The following is a 15,808-nucleotide window of genomic DNA, read 5'->3' as shown; positions in this document are numbered from 1 at the left end:
AGGAGCGTGAGTCTTTCTTTCTTGCTATTTCTTACTCTGAATAGTTTTCTATGTTTGTTTCTCGTGAGGTAATCCTTTAGTTTATCTATTCTGTTTTGTTTGTATTGTTCTAAAAATAAATAAATAAACATACCTATTTTTTTTTCTTTCTAAATTGGACTTAATAAAAGAACTATTACTTGCTATAATCATTAGAAAAATTGCATTCTAAAAATAAGAGAAAATATTTTCATATATTAGGAAAAGATATTGCCAAATAATCATTAGGTAGCATTAAAATTTTAAAAACATTGTTTTGGTAACAATTTCTTGTAAAAATGTTCTTCTTTTCTACCAACTATAGAACTATCCAATTTTAAAAGTACTTGAATTGCCTGTCATATTAATATTTAAACTATAATAATCATAATTAAATGATTAATTAGTTAGGTTGTGATTAACTTAGAATTGAAAGGTTCCACACATCTTTGAAATGGACTTTTCGTATGAACATAAACAAATGGATTTACATTAATTTCAAATTGACGTAAAAGAATTGTCAAACTTACAAATTGATTATTTAAAGGGATAAAAGTCAATTTTTTTTTCATCTTGGATTTATTATTTTGACATATCAATTGAACAAATAAAATTACCAAAATTGCATTTAAAAATTATTAAAGAAAAAAGGGTCTAAATAATGAATTGACTAATAAGTTATTCCAACAAATCAATGACATTTATTATCATGAAAAAGGAAAAGTTGTGATTATTATTATAAATATTATAGAAAATAAATGTCCATTGGATGCTCATGTTTAATGTGTATTGACCACGTATCATGTCTCCATTTTTCAAAGCACGTGTCTTATAAATACTCGTTATTAGTGTCCATGTAATCTACCTCATATTTGCCAAATTGCCTATAGTGGCGTATAGTGGGTTTTGAAACATACACATTGAGCAAATTCTAAAAAAATTTGAGAAAGTGGAGAAATCCATAATTTGTATTTTATTTACTTTTGTTATTTATTTTATTTTATATATTTATTTATTTATTTTAATATTATATTTTATTGCATTCGTGTTCTCGTTGTGCTCCTCAAATTCACAACATGTTATCAGCACGAGTCCTCATCGTTTTCCTCGCTAAAGGTAGGTCTTAAAGGTATGTTGGTTTTTCCTCTACGTTATAATTATCAATTTAATGTTATTTTGCATATTTAATATCTATTAAACTTCTAACATAAATACAATATTTTATGATAGTGTTGCCATGAAAATTTTCATAAAACTAGAATTTTTCGCCCTTGATATTAACGATGATAATTATTTGTCATGGATGCTTGATGCCGAAATCCACCTGGATGCTATGAATCTTGGAGAGACTATTAAAGAAGGAAATACAATATCCAGTCAAGTCAAAGCAAAAGTTATGATTTTTCTTTGTCGTCATTTCCACAAGGGATTGAAAATTGAGTATCTTACAATAAAAGATCTCTGTATCTTGTAGAAAAAAATTTGAAAGAGAGGTATGATTATCAAAAAGTAGTTATTCTTCCTAAAGCTTATTATGAGTGGATGCACTTGAGACTACAAGGTTTCAAATAAGTATGTAATTACAATTCCAAATTATTTAAAATCAGTTCGAAATTGTTGTTATGAGGAGAGAAAAATATTGATGCTTATATATTAGAGAAAACATTTTCTACATTTTATGTCTCAAATATGCTCCTGCAACAGCAATATTGAGATAAGGATTTTAAACAATATTCTGAATTAATTTCATGTCTTCTCATAGCCGAACAAAATAACAAGTTATTGATGAAAAATCATGAATCTCAACTAACCGGACGACACCATTTACTGAAGTGAATAATATGATTTTTAATAATAGTCGTGATTGAGGTTGAGGTCGAGGTTGTGACCGTGATAGAGGAAGAAATAAATTTATTTTTGGGTAGTCGTTCTAATCATCCAAATTTCAAAAAAATCACACAAAATGATTATCACAAAGAAAAAACTCCACAAAATAAGAGTTCGAAAAGTGTTGAAAATAAATGCTTCTGATGCGGAATAATTGGGCATTGGTCACGTACCTGTCGTACTCAAAATACTTAGTTGATCTTTATCAAGTCTCCAGCAAGGAAAAAGAGAAAAATGTTGAAGCAAATTTTGCATACTAGGATAATGACATATTTGGCCCATCCCATAACAAATTTAGATGTGGTGGACTTTTTTAATCTCTTGAAGAGAAAATCGGCAGAATTGATGGAACATCAGGTGTTTCATTTGACTTTGAAAATATCTAGATTTAATGTTTTTTTTCTTCTCTTAGTAGATGTTAACCTTTGTATATTCCAATGGTTGTTTTTCTTATTATAATTATTTTATTTTAATGAAGAAATCTGGATCATTTTCATATGTTAATGACTAAAAAATGAGTAAAGAAGATCTATGTCTGGTAGACAGCAACTATACATACAATACTTACAAGTAGAAAATATTTTTCCAAACTGACAATGCTGGAAGCAAAAGTCAATACAATATCAAGTTTTGCAAACTTGATTGAAGGCTTTAGAAAAGTAAATATTATTTTGCCTAGAAGAACAAAATTTACAATTGACAATGCATTGTTCTCTAGTCAATCAAAGAGAAATCTACTTAGTTTTAAAGATATACGTTACAATGGTTATTATATTGAGACTGATAGTAAGAATAATGTGGAATATTTATATCATATCTATTGTCTCAATGAAAAACGTATACTGGAAGAGTTGCCTGCTTTATCTTCTGGATTATATTATACTCATATATGAGTAATTGAAATATATGCAATAATGAACCTGAAGTTCATGAATCCAAACATATTTACAATTTGGCATGACTGATTGGGCCATCCAAGATCTATAATAATTAGGAGAATTATTAAGAATTCAAATGGACATCCATTGAAGAGCCAGAAGATACTTCAATCTAATGAATTATTATGTGATGCTTACTCTCAAGGAAAATTGATAACTAAACCATCACCAGCTAAAGTGGGGATTGAATCACTTACATTTTTAAAACGAATTCATGATGATATATGTGGACCTATTAACCCACCTAGTGGATCATTTAGATATTTTATGGTATTAATAGACGCATCTAACAGATGGTCACATGTGTGCTTATTACCAAGTCGAAATCTTGCATTTGCAAGATTACTTCCTCAAATAATTATGTTAAGAGCACAATTTTCTGATTATACAATTAAGACCATTCATCTTGATAATGCTGGTGAATTTACATCCCAAGTTTTTTATAATTATTGTATGTCAATTGGGATAAGTGTTGAACATCCTGTAGCTCATGTTCATACACAAAATGGTTGAGCAGAATCATTCAAAAAATATTTGCAGTTAATTGCTAGACCATTGCTTATGAGAGGTACGCTTCCTACATGTGTGAGGGCATGCTATTTTGCATAATGCGTCACTTGTACGTATTAGTCCAGTAGCTTATCATAAGTACTCGCCATTACAATTAGCTTATGACCATGAGCCAAATATTTTCCATCTGAGAATTTTTGGATGTGCAGTATATGTTCCAATTGCTCCACCACAAAGTACTAAGATGGGTCCTCAAAGGAGGTTAGGAATATATGTTATAATTCCTCATCAATGATCAAATAACATGAACCCTTGACAAGTGATGTACACAATTTGCTTATTATCATTTTAATGAGACAAATTTTCTAATATTAGGGGGAGAAATTAAGAAGTTAGAAAAAGAAATTACATGGAATTCGTTATTGTTTCATTTAGATCCCCATACAGATCAATGTGAACTTGAAGTTCAGAAGATAATTTATTTGCAAAATATAGCAAATCATTTATCAGATGCACTTATAGACGCAAAGAAAGTAACTAAATCATATATACCAACTGCAAATGTTCCATAAAAAATTGATATCCCAACACAACAAGTTGTAACTAATGAGTTTGGAACATGCTAGAAGCATGGTAGACCAGTGGGTTCCAAAGATAAAAATCTCGAAAAAGAAAAATAATTAATAGTCAAGAAGACTTAGTTGAGGATGTAAATACCCATAAAAAAAATCCTTGACATGACTAGTGAAGAAGGTGAAATACCTAAAGATAATAATGAGATTTCAATAAACTATGTCATGACATGAAAAAGATGAAACCAAACTCATGTAGTTATTGATAACATTTTTACGTATAATGTTACTCTTGATATTATATCTGAAAATGAGGATTCTGAACTAAAACTGTGGAAGAATATTGACATAGAAAATATTGGCTTCGGTAGAAAGAAGCAATCGAGGCAGAATTAAACTCACTTTCAAAATGTCAAGTTTTTGTACTAGTAGTCCGAACACCAGAAGGTGTCAAATCTGTGAGATAGAAATTGGTATTTATGAGAAAAAAAATAAAAATAATGTGGTCAAAAGAAATAAAATAAGACTATTTGCACAAGGTTTTTTACAAGGACCTGGTATTAATTACAAGGAGACGTATTCTTTGGTAGTGGATGCAATTATATTAAGATATTTAATCGGTCTGATTGTGTATGAAAATTTGGACATGCATCTTATGGATGTAGTAACAACATATTTATATGGATCTCTTGATAATAATATTTATATGAGAATTCCATAAGGATTTAAGGTACCTGAAACATATAAATCAAATTCCCGGGAATTGTATTTAATAAAGTTACAGAGATCATTATATGGATTGAACAATCTGGACGAATGTGGTACAATCACCTAAGTGGATATTTATTGAAAGAAGGATATCAAAAAATCCAATATGTCTATGTGTTTTTATAAAGAAATCAAAGTCAAGATTTGCTATTATAATTATATATATTGACGACTTAAATATTATTGGAACTTCTGAAGAGCTCTCAGATGCAATAGAATATCTTAATAAATAATTTGAGATGAAATATCTTGGAAAAAATAAAATTTTGCCTTGGCTTGCAAATTGAACATTTAGCAAATGAGATATTTGTTCATCGGTCAACTTATACAAAAAAAAAGTTTTGAAAATGTTATATATGGACAAAGCACATCCATTGAACATTCTAATATAAGTTTGTTCATTAGATGTGAGGAAATATATATTTCAACTTCGAGATGATAATGAAGAACTTCTTGGTCCTGAAGTATCATGGCTCAGTACGATTGGTGCACTCATGTATCTTGCTAATAATACAATACTAGATATTGTATTTTCAGTAAATTTATTAGCAAGATACAGTTATTCTCCAACTAATTAAAGACATTGGAACAGAATTAAGCATATACTTCTTTATCTCCGATGAACGATTGATATGAGTTTGTTTTATTCAAATAAATCGAATTTTGATCTGGTTGGTTATGCAGATTCTGAATATTTATCTGATCCACACAAATCTAGATCTCAAACGGTTATCTATTCACATATGGAGGAACTGCTATATCCATGGTGATTGATGAAACAGGCCATAACAATCACTTCCTCAAATCATGCTGAAATTCTTTCAATTCATAAGGCTAGTTGAGAATGTGTATGACTAAGATCAATGATTCAGCACATATGTGGAACATATAGTTTGTCTTCTAAGAAAAATCTTCCAACAATATTATATGAAGATAACACAACATGAATATCTCAAATCAAAGGAGGATATATTAAAGGATATAGAACAAAACATATTTCACCAAAACTTTTCTATACTCATAATCTTGAAGAAAATTGTGACATCATTATATAACAAATTTGTTCAAAGGATAACCTGATAGACTTATTTACAAAGTCATTACCTACAACAACATTTGAAAAATTGGTGCACAATATTGGAATGTGACGACTCGGAGATCTCAAATGATGTTTCCATGAGGAGGAGTAAATATATCGTATTCTTTTTAAGAGTATTAGATTAAAAAGAATACGATATATTTAAAAGTAACTACCATTATATATATACTATTTTTCCTTCACTAGGATTTTTTTCTCAAAGAGTTTTTTCCTAGTAAGATTTTAACGAGGCATATTTCGTGTATATATATATATATATATATATATATGGGCATCTAAGGGGGAGTATTATAAATATTATAGAAAATAGATGCCCATTAGATGCTCATGTTAATGTCCATTGATCATGTGTCATGCCCCAATTTTCCAAAGTGTTGTCCATGTGTCTTATAAATACTCATTCTTAGTGTTCATGTAATCCACCTATTACTTGTCATATTGTGACATTTGGTGAGTTTTGAAAAACACACTCATTAGGCAAATTCTAAAAAGTTTAGAGAAAGTGGATATATCCATAATTTGTTATTGTATTTACTTTTGTTATTTATTTTATATATATATATATATATATATATATATTTATACAATGTTTAATTTATTTTAATTTTTATTTATTCCATATATTTATATTATATTTATTTATTTTAATATTATATTTTATTGAAATCCGTGTTTCCATTGTGCTCTCCAAATTCACAATAATTATTGCATTATTGGTGGAACAATAAAGTGGAATTGTATTTGAAATTTTTATTTGAATTTATTTTGTAGAATGAAGGAAATGAGGTTTTCAGATAAAATAGAAAACACTCTGTCTAGTGAGAAAATAAGATAATTTTTTTTAGTACAATAGAGAAGGATTCAAACTACAATTCTTTTGGACTCTAATATATCTATATGTCAATTGAGTTATGTTCGTTTTGACTATAAAATGGGATAATTATACCTTAGTTCAATTGTGAATGTGATCGAAAACTATATATTATTGAAATTAGTTAAATTACAAATTTGGTCGATCTCTATGATTTGAAGAAAGTTAGAATTTGGTATTTATAGTTTGATAAAAGTTTCATAAATAGTCCTTGTAATATAAACTATTCATGAAGAATTTTATCAAACTATAGGATCTATTTATGAATTTTTATCAAATCATAAGGATTACCTTTCAACTTTTAAAATTATATTTTAGTTCAAATGTGAATGTTATTGAAACTTATATATTATTGAAACTAGTTAAATTACAAGTTTGATCTCTATCATTTAAAGAAAGTTAGAATTTAATTTTTATAAGATAAGAATTTCATAAGTAGTCCCTACAATATAGGGATTATTTATGAGGAATTTTATCAAATTATAGAGACTATTTATGAAATTTTATCAAATTATAAAGATTAAATTTCAATTTTTAAAATTATAGAGATTAAATTCTAACCTTCTCTAAATTATAGAAATCTAATATATTATTTAAGATGGTCAAACGCATTTGACCAAGCACACAAATTAAGATAAATATGATGAAATTTTTCAATCGACACACGTGCCCATTTGGACCCATTTGAAATCTTAATATTATTACTTTTAGCTACTTTGACTCATTTTTATATACATAACGTGTTTATATATAAATTACAAGATTATTCGATAAACTTTTGGAGATGTTTGACGTCCAAGTTTGACATCGTAAAACTTAATAATATTTAGCATGAAAGTTTAGAATAATAACTTAACAAGTTTTTAAAAAATCGTGTTTCAAGTGCATGTGTATAGAAATATGGGTATAAAAAGTCTTTTATTTGGAGCCTAATTTAAAAGTGTAGATTTGAAAATTTTCTATTTGTCAAATATTTAATTTTATTGGATAAATAGTTTTTGTAGGCAAAATAGGTTGGAAAAAAAACACAACTATAATCTAACCTCTTCATCACGATGATGGAGAGAATGCTATTTAGAAAAACATCTTTTCAAATCAAAGAGCAGCTCTAAAAGGATGCTAAAGTCATGAAGGCATGAGTCATTTTGTTCACCTCACGAGGGACATAACAAAAACAGGAGGCATTAATAGAATTGTGCCCACAAAAGAAAGGTCCTTAATAAAGTTTTGAATATTAGAAATATAAGAATCCACCACATTTATGAGATTAATGACCTTCAATGTGTCAGATTCGATAACTAAGGGGCAAATTGGACCTGTTCCATTCCTGATTAATAGCAATTAGACCCTCCATTATGGTCTCCACTTCCAAAATATCGATACCTTACTTCCTTTGAGTGAATTTACATTCGTATAGAAGGACAAGACCATTATGAAGACGAACCATCCATCTGATCCCCCTCTACTCAAGTGTTTATCTAGGCTTTTGGATGGGAGGTATAGTACATGAGTGGTAAAAAAACTGGGAAATATGCATTTTCTCTTGGATCATCCTATTGCATTCTCCATTTTTTTTTTCTTACTTGAATTTTCTTTGATCTCATACTTGGAATTTAATTTAGGGATAAATCTCTGCATTTCTGGTAGGCACTCTTGCTTAGTTGGTGTAATTTTCTGGAAACAAGAAATTGTTGAAAAATGATTAAGTTCCATTTTCTGTAAAAGCTAGTGGAAGAGTGATTTCCTTCATGGCATTTACACTTGTGCATGATCTATTTTCATTATAAACCTGTTTAATTAGTATGCTTGGTCTGGTTGCCTATGAAATCTAAAATGGAAAAATAACTCCTCCACTGAAGTTATTGTTTGAACTCTTTATTAGATTTAAATGAAGTTGCAATTTTGTTTACAAATTTTGAAGTATGGATTTATATTTTGAAGTTATTCTTTTTCGACTCTTGTAAATCTTGATATTTATCATATTTTTCTCAACTGTGTTGTCGATTGTTGTGTCATACTTAAAAATTTCTCAAGGTTCTAATTTCTCAAGGTTCTGGCGGAAGGTTGAGTTTTGACAATGAAGCTAGTAGCTATAGTGGAGGAGCAACAGCTCAAACCTTACTTGATTACAAGCAATTCAATTAATTTTTAGTGGAATGAGTCAGCAGCTTGATTAAAGAGATTATTAGCCTTTTTTTCTTTCTCTCAGCTGATGAGAATATTATAAATTCAAGTTTGTTAGAACTATTATTTTGTAAGCATGAATTTTGTTATTCTCTTTGAGCGTTGACTATTATTAGTACCTTGTGAGCAATATATTTTTTGTGTTTGTTGAGATCTTAATATATAAAAATAAGTAAGATTTCATTTTGTATATGTATAGGTAAAAAAAAAATTGATTTGCATGTGTAAGCAAAAAAATATATTATTTGAATAACAAAACGATGACAAGCATTTAATATTGGACAATAAAAGTAGGAAAGCTGACATTGAAGATAATGTTCAATGTCAGTTGAAAATCGTGAAGATAGTATTCAATGTTGGTTGAAAATTGACATTGAAGATAATTGACATTGAAATCTTGGTCATCTATAATGTCAGTTTAAAACCAACATTAAAGTCAACCAACATTGAAGACTTTTTATAACACGATCTTCAATGTCGATTGTAGTACCTCTATAATGTCAGTTTTAAACCGACATTAAAGCCCAGTTTTGTAGTAGTAACCATTCTTTACCATTTTGTGTCAACATTGAGCTTCCAAAGCCAACATTCAAGGGGACCCAACAAAGATGGGCACGATTTGAGGGGGGAAGGAAGAGACAAAATAGGTTAGATAGGGAGCCACCTAAGCATGTCATTGGACCCATTCGATTCAGTCAACTACTTCTTTCAATTGAGATTATGAAAATTTCAACCTCAAGAAAATTGTGTTTCAATAGATCTACAAGCACCATAGGATAATCAACACGCAATCTAGCTCCTCCCTAGAACACGAAGATCTCTACAAATCCTAGTAGTCGAGTTTGAAGTCATTCAACCCTTACCAACACCAAGTAAGCCAACATAAGGTGGCATGAAAAGATCTCAAATCTTTCGGGAAAACTTACACTCCCACATTGAATGTAGACTCCTTATGGCACCAGCAAATAGAACAAAGGAGTTAATTTTTTTTTTTAAATGGTTAGATTTTAGCTAGAATGGTTAACTTTTTGTTATTAAATTTGTCATTTTAACTGCTTATTATTGTTGTTTCGATATAGTTAGATTAAAAACATATGTCCATGTGTATAATGGATTATTAAAAATAAGATGTATGGGAATAATAGATATTTGTGTTTGATTTTACATATATCTAACAAGTTTATCAACAATGAATTTTACCTCTAATAAATCTTTGACCTATACAACATTAAAAAAAAAAAAAAAAAAAAAAAAACCTTAACATGTTGATTAGATACAAAATCACATGTCTAATAATACTATAATCTTTCAACTATGTATCTAATAAGTTAATGAGTTAAATAATTATTGAATAGGTCATTAAACATAAAATTTTTGAATGTTTATGAATTTAGGGTTAAAATTGACAAATTAAAAGTTAAGAGTGAAAATTGAGAATAACTTGATGCAAAATGATTTTTCCCAAAATTAAAAATATATAGTTGTCCTAGTATGAAATATATTTATATAATTATAAAGAATAAAAATATAAATCAAGTTATAGTTTGCATCATATCATAAAATAGTATCATTATCATGAAAATACTAATCAAATCCATCAGCCTAAAATGAACATTGATCAACTGGTTTAGATATTATATTTTTAATCAAAATGTCAGAGATTTAAACTCTCATCCTCACATGTCAAATTAAAAAAAGATCATTTGCAAATGTAGTAATTAGGTTTAAAATATTAGCAGATACAATATAATGCAAAAGAATTTGCAGATATGAAAAAGATTTAGGTCCAACGATCAAACTCTATCACCAATAGATTTTGTTAATTATTAATCCTAAATTTACTATCCATTACAATTTATTTTTTTTTAAATACATGTCAAATCAAACAATCCATCTAAATTACATAGTCATACAAGACAACTTAGGCATGAAGGTAAGAGATTGACCCAATAAAATATAATAAAAATAATAAAAGGTTAGAGATTTATATTTTTATATCATTATAATTATATAAATATTTCATACTAGGACAACTATATACTTTTAGTTTTGGAAAAATCGTTTTGCATAAACATAAACTTGATAAGTTGTCTCAATTTTCACTCTAAACTTTTAATTCTCTAATTTGAACCCTAAATTCATAAACATCTAATAATTTTATGTTCAATGATCTATTCAACAATTATTTAACTCATGAATTTATTAGATACATAGTTGAAAAATTAGGGTATTATTAGATGTGTGATTTTGGGTATGTTTAGAATATAATTTTAAGTGTTTAAAGATTTTTTTTTTTTTTTTATTTTTAATGTTGTATAGGCCAAAAATGTAATAGAGGTAAAATTAAATGTTCAAAAATTTGTTAGATAACATTTCTATGTAAAACTAAACATATATATCTATTATTTCCATACACCTTATTTTTAATAATCTATTATACACATGGACATATGTTTTTTAATCTAACTATATCAAAATAACAATAACAAATAGTTAAAATAGACAAATTTAAGAACAAAAAAAGTAACTAATTTAAATTCTAGCCATTTTGAAAAGAAAAAGTAACTCCCTTTGTTCTTTTTAAGTACTAAAGATAGAAAGAAGTTTTCCGAGTGCTATGAGGAGTATACTCATCATATAATAGGGGAGTGTAAGTTTTCTCGAAAGATTTGAGACATTTTCATACCATCTTATATTGGCTTACTTGGTATTAGTAAGGATTGAACCGTTGAATGACTCCAAACTTGACTATTAGGATTTGTGGAGATCTTCATGTTCTAAGGAGGAACTAGATTGCGTGTTGATTATCCTATAGTGATTGTGGAACTATGGAAGAACGATTTTCTTCAAAAAATGAGCTCTTGAGGTCGAAATTCTCATAATCTCAATTAATTGAGAAGTACTTGATTGAGTCGGTTGGGTCTAACGGTGTGCTTAGGTGGCACCCTATCTAGCCCATTTTGTCTCTTCCTTCCTCTCAACCATGCCCATCATTGTTGGATCCTCTTGAATGTTGGCTTTTGAAAATCCAATGTTGACACGAAATGGTTTAATAATAAGGGCATAGGGGGATTGGTTAGATTGTTCATCATCATGATGGTCTTGTACTTCTGTGCGAATGTAAATTCACTCAAAAGAAGCGGGGTATCAATATCTTGGAAGTGAAGATCATAGTGGAGGGTCTGATTGTTATTGATCAGGAATGGAACAAGTCAAATCTAGCCTTAGTTGTCGAATGTGACACACTAAAGGTCATTAATCCCATAAATGTGGTGGATTTTTCTATTTATAATATTTGGAACTTTATTGAGGACAATTCTTTTGCATGACACAATTCTATTAACGCCTCTTGTTTTTGTTATATCCTCATGAGGTGAACAAAGTGACTCATGCCTTGATAATTTTAGCATCCTCTTAGAGTTATTCTTTCATCTGGAAAGATGTTTTTCTAAATAGCATTCTTTCCATCATTCGTGATGAGAAGGTTAGATTATAATTGTGTTTTTTCCCATCTGTTTTACCTTAAATTCATCTTATAACCTTATAATTTCTTTTAATATATATATACACACACATGTATAGATAAGCGAGTCAAAGTAGCTAAAAGTAATAGTAAGAAGAATTCAGATGGGTACAAATGGGCACGTGAGTCAATTGAAAAATTCATCATATTTATCTTAATTTGTGTGCTTGGTCAAATGTGTTTGACCTTTCCCTTTGCCCACAATTTTTATTAACAAGTTTCAAATTTGATAACGTCACCCCACCGCAAGGCTTGTGTTTCGCTTGTGCCTCAATTCAACCTTTCAAATTTTCTCCAAATTACATTTTTGCCCCTTATCCACTATCTAATATTTTATTTTTTTCACATTCTTACCCCCTTTATATATATATAAAAATAGTATATTTTCTTATGTGTCTCCATGACATATAAGATGTCATGTCCCTACTTGTTTTGTGTTATATATTGTCGTAATTTTATATTTTTATTAAGCTGAAAATAAATTGTGATGAGTTTGATATATATTATTTTAAATGGTTAAATTTGCATTTTATTCAATTTCTTTTAATGTTAATGTAAATTAAATGTGGTTTAAACTATCAATTCTTTTAATTTTTTTTAACTATATTTGCATGGTCATAAAGATCTCACTTTCATCCTTAGGCTCATATGGTTAGGCATCACATTTAGTATAATGGTACCTATGGTTATAATATAAATCGCAATTAGAGTAACATTTTCTTTTTGAATACCATCAGGGTAGAGGATTTGAACCACAAATTTTGTGATTACTAATACACTCATGTCAATTGAGTTATATTTGTTTTTGTAAAATTAAAGTAATAAATAGTAACTATCAAGTTTTGTCACAAATTGTCTAGTTCAATTGATTAAGACATGCATACTCAACTACGAGAGATGTTTAAATCTCCTACTTCATATGAAATAGTTGAACTAAAAATGCTTTATGATGCCACTACTTTTTTGCGTCATTGATATCAAAACCAATTTAAAATATGTAACGTGATCCTTTTATATTTAAATGGAGTGATAACTAAAATTTATCTCACTTGAGTTTAAAATGACGATGTTGAGAAAAATGTCAATATCTCAATTTTACATAAATTTATTAGAATTATTGATCAAATGTTGACATCGATGGATATTTCAAAAAATAATAAAAACAAAAAAAAGTCGAAGAAATCATGTAAATTAGTAAATAAATATTTTATCATAAACCAAATACTTATCTTGTTGCTTATTTTTTATAATATAATGAAAATATTAATCCGCTCCTCATATTAATGTCGTACTCATGAAAATGTCAAAAAATGTGAACATGTTTAAAAAATTTAATATTATGATGAAACCATAAACAATTAAATCTAAGTTTAAGAGTTCAAATCTTCGACTCTACATATTTTTTTTTTGGTTAGAATGAGAAAAAAATAGAAAGTATTTTATTTAAAAAAATACTTTTAAATGGGTAAGATTTTGATACCTCAAACTTCTAAAAAACCCAAAAGTACGAGTGAATCAAGATCATTAACCTTTTGTTCGTTACAAACAAATTTCACCCAAAAAAAAAAAAAAAAAAAAATCTAAGGAATTGTACAATTTTTGAGGAATTTGAATTTGAATTTCCTTGGGGAAAAGACCATTAACAAATAAACAAACAAACAAACACAATTTCTTATTTATTTAGATGAAAAGAAAAAAAAAAAAGGGGAATTTTCCCCCCAAATGTCATACAACCATAAGCTGTGGAAAACCAAATGCTGGATGAGGAGATAACGGCGATAACGGCGGAATATTGAAAACTCCTTTCGTTTCACCGTCCCAAACCATCGACCAAGACGACGGCGTTAACGGCATATCTTTCAGGTAACCAACATCCGCAGAAGCGGGTGGATTCACATTCACCTCCTCTGCCGTCTTCTCTTTCTTAGCCACCACCGCCTCAACCACCTCCTCCTCCCGCCGCCGCTTCCCAACGGCGACCGGTTCCAAGTAAGAGCTCGCAGCTTCCAACGGAAAGTTAAGAATCGCTTTTGATCCTCGAAGCTTAAAAGCAGCGCGATCGTACGCTCTCGCCGCTTCGATTGCCGTCTCAAAAGTTCCAAGCCAAACTCTAGATCCACGACGATTCGGATCCCTAATCTCGGCGGCGAATTTTCCCCAAGGTCTTTGTCGAACGCCTCTGTAATGAACTTTCTTCTCCGCTTCAACATCTCTACTCTTCTGTACCACAACCGGATTCTTCTTCTCCGCCGTATCAAAATTAATCCACTGCGTAGTCTTGTTCGGAAGCGAGATTTTCAAATTCGCTCGTTTCCGATTGGAATTCCCTACCTGACTAATCTTCGATTCAACTTCAAATGAACTAGTCCTCGAACTGAAATCCTCAAAAATTCTAGGTTTCGTCTCGAATTCGAGTAATTCCGTCGATTTCGGCGTCGTTAGGTCAATAACGTTAGGTTTCATCTCAAATCCGAAGAAATCCTCGTTTGAGGACATAGACGACTCGGTTCGCATCAAATCAGATGAGAATTCGAAGATTTCATCGGAATTGAAGTAATCAGAGATGTTAAGAAGACAATTCGAGGTCGATGAAGAATCAGAACTCACCGAACGATCCGATGATGAAACGCAAAGGTTATTATCATAATTCAAAATCCTCGGCAACGGAGAGAGTTCACCGAGAAGATGAAGCTTGATATTCTCCAACGCAGCAGCTTCTTCCAGATTCACAAATTCCATGAGATTACAGAGAAGAAAAGAGAGATTTGAAAAATGGAGAAGAAATTAGGGTTTTATTTTGGTTGAGAGTGGAAGAAGAGAGTGGAAAGGTATTTATATGGTTTCGGAGGTTCTTCTTGTTCATACCCTCGCCTTCTGTGATACATAGTGGAAGCTTCCTTCTTCTTTGATGGGATTAATCTGTTCCGTTGGATCGAGTCAAACAAGTGATCTGACGGCCATTGTTGTCACTTTGCTTAATTCCAAAAGGGTAAAATGGTCTTTTTGCTTGCTGTGTATGTCTGTTTCCTTCCTCCTTCCATCTCTTTGTTTCTATTTATGGGAAAAATAAATCTTTTCTTTAATGAATGTTAATGATTATGTAAAATTGTGTTATGTGGATAAGGTAATGATTGAAGTTTTTGTTTTGTTTTATTTTTCTCCCCCTTTAAGGTAATTTGAAGAGAAAATACAATGGTTTAGTTTGAAAAATTGTTTATTCTTGAAAGTTTGAGACTCATAATCTAAAAAGTTCTTAGATTTTTTTTTGGTAGATTTTTCAATTTTTTTGGGCCAACCAAAGAGTGAAGTTGCCTCCAATTCCTTATATAAAACATATCTACTTCTTTTGATCATAAATATCTTTTTTTTTTTTTTTTAAAAAAAAAGAGTTACTTCATAAAAATTAACCAACATCAACAACCAAACAATTCTAATCCT

The 15,808-nt window shown here is 29.5% G+C and overlaps 1 protein-coding gene across 1 annotated transcript; it reads right to left on the bottom strand.

The window, feature by feature from the left end:
* Window positions 1–13,966: 13,966 nt before the first annotated feature.
* On the bottom strand, window positions 13,967–15,382 carry LOC120090024 (ethylene-responsive transcription factor 5-like). The gene has a single exon (XM_039047508.2). It carries the CDS (start codon window positions 15,107–15,109, stop codon window positions 14,096–14,098), a length of 1,014 nt encoding a protein of 337 aa, XP_038903436.1. The 5' UTR covers window positions 15,110–15,382; the 3' UTR covers window positions 13,967–14,095.
* Window positions 15,383–15,808: the final 426 nt, after the last annotated feature.

This window comes from Benincasa hispida, chromosome 11 (genome assembly GCF_027475165.1).
Source record: "Benincasa hispida cultivar pf3 chromosome 11, pf3_genome.v1.1, whole genome shotgun sequence".
NCBI lineage: Eukaryota > Viridiplantae > Streptophyta > Magnoliopsida > Cucurbitales > Cucurbitaceae > Benincasa > Benincasa hispida.
The sequence above is the reverse complement of the archived record's forward strand: the minus strand, read 5'-3'. Positions and strand labels throughout refer to the sequence as shown.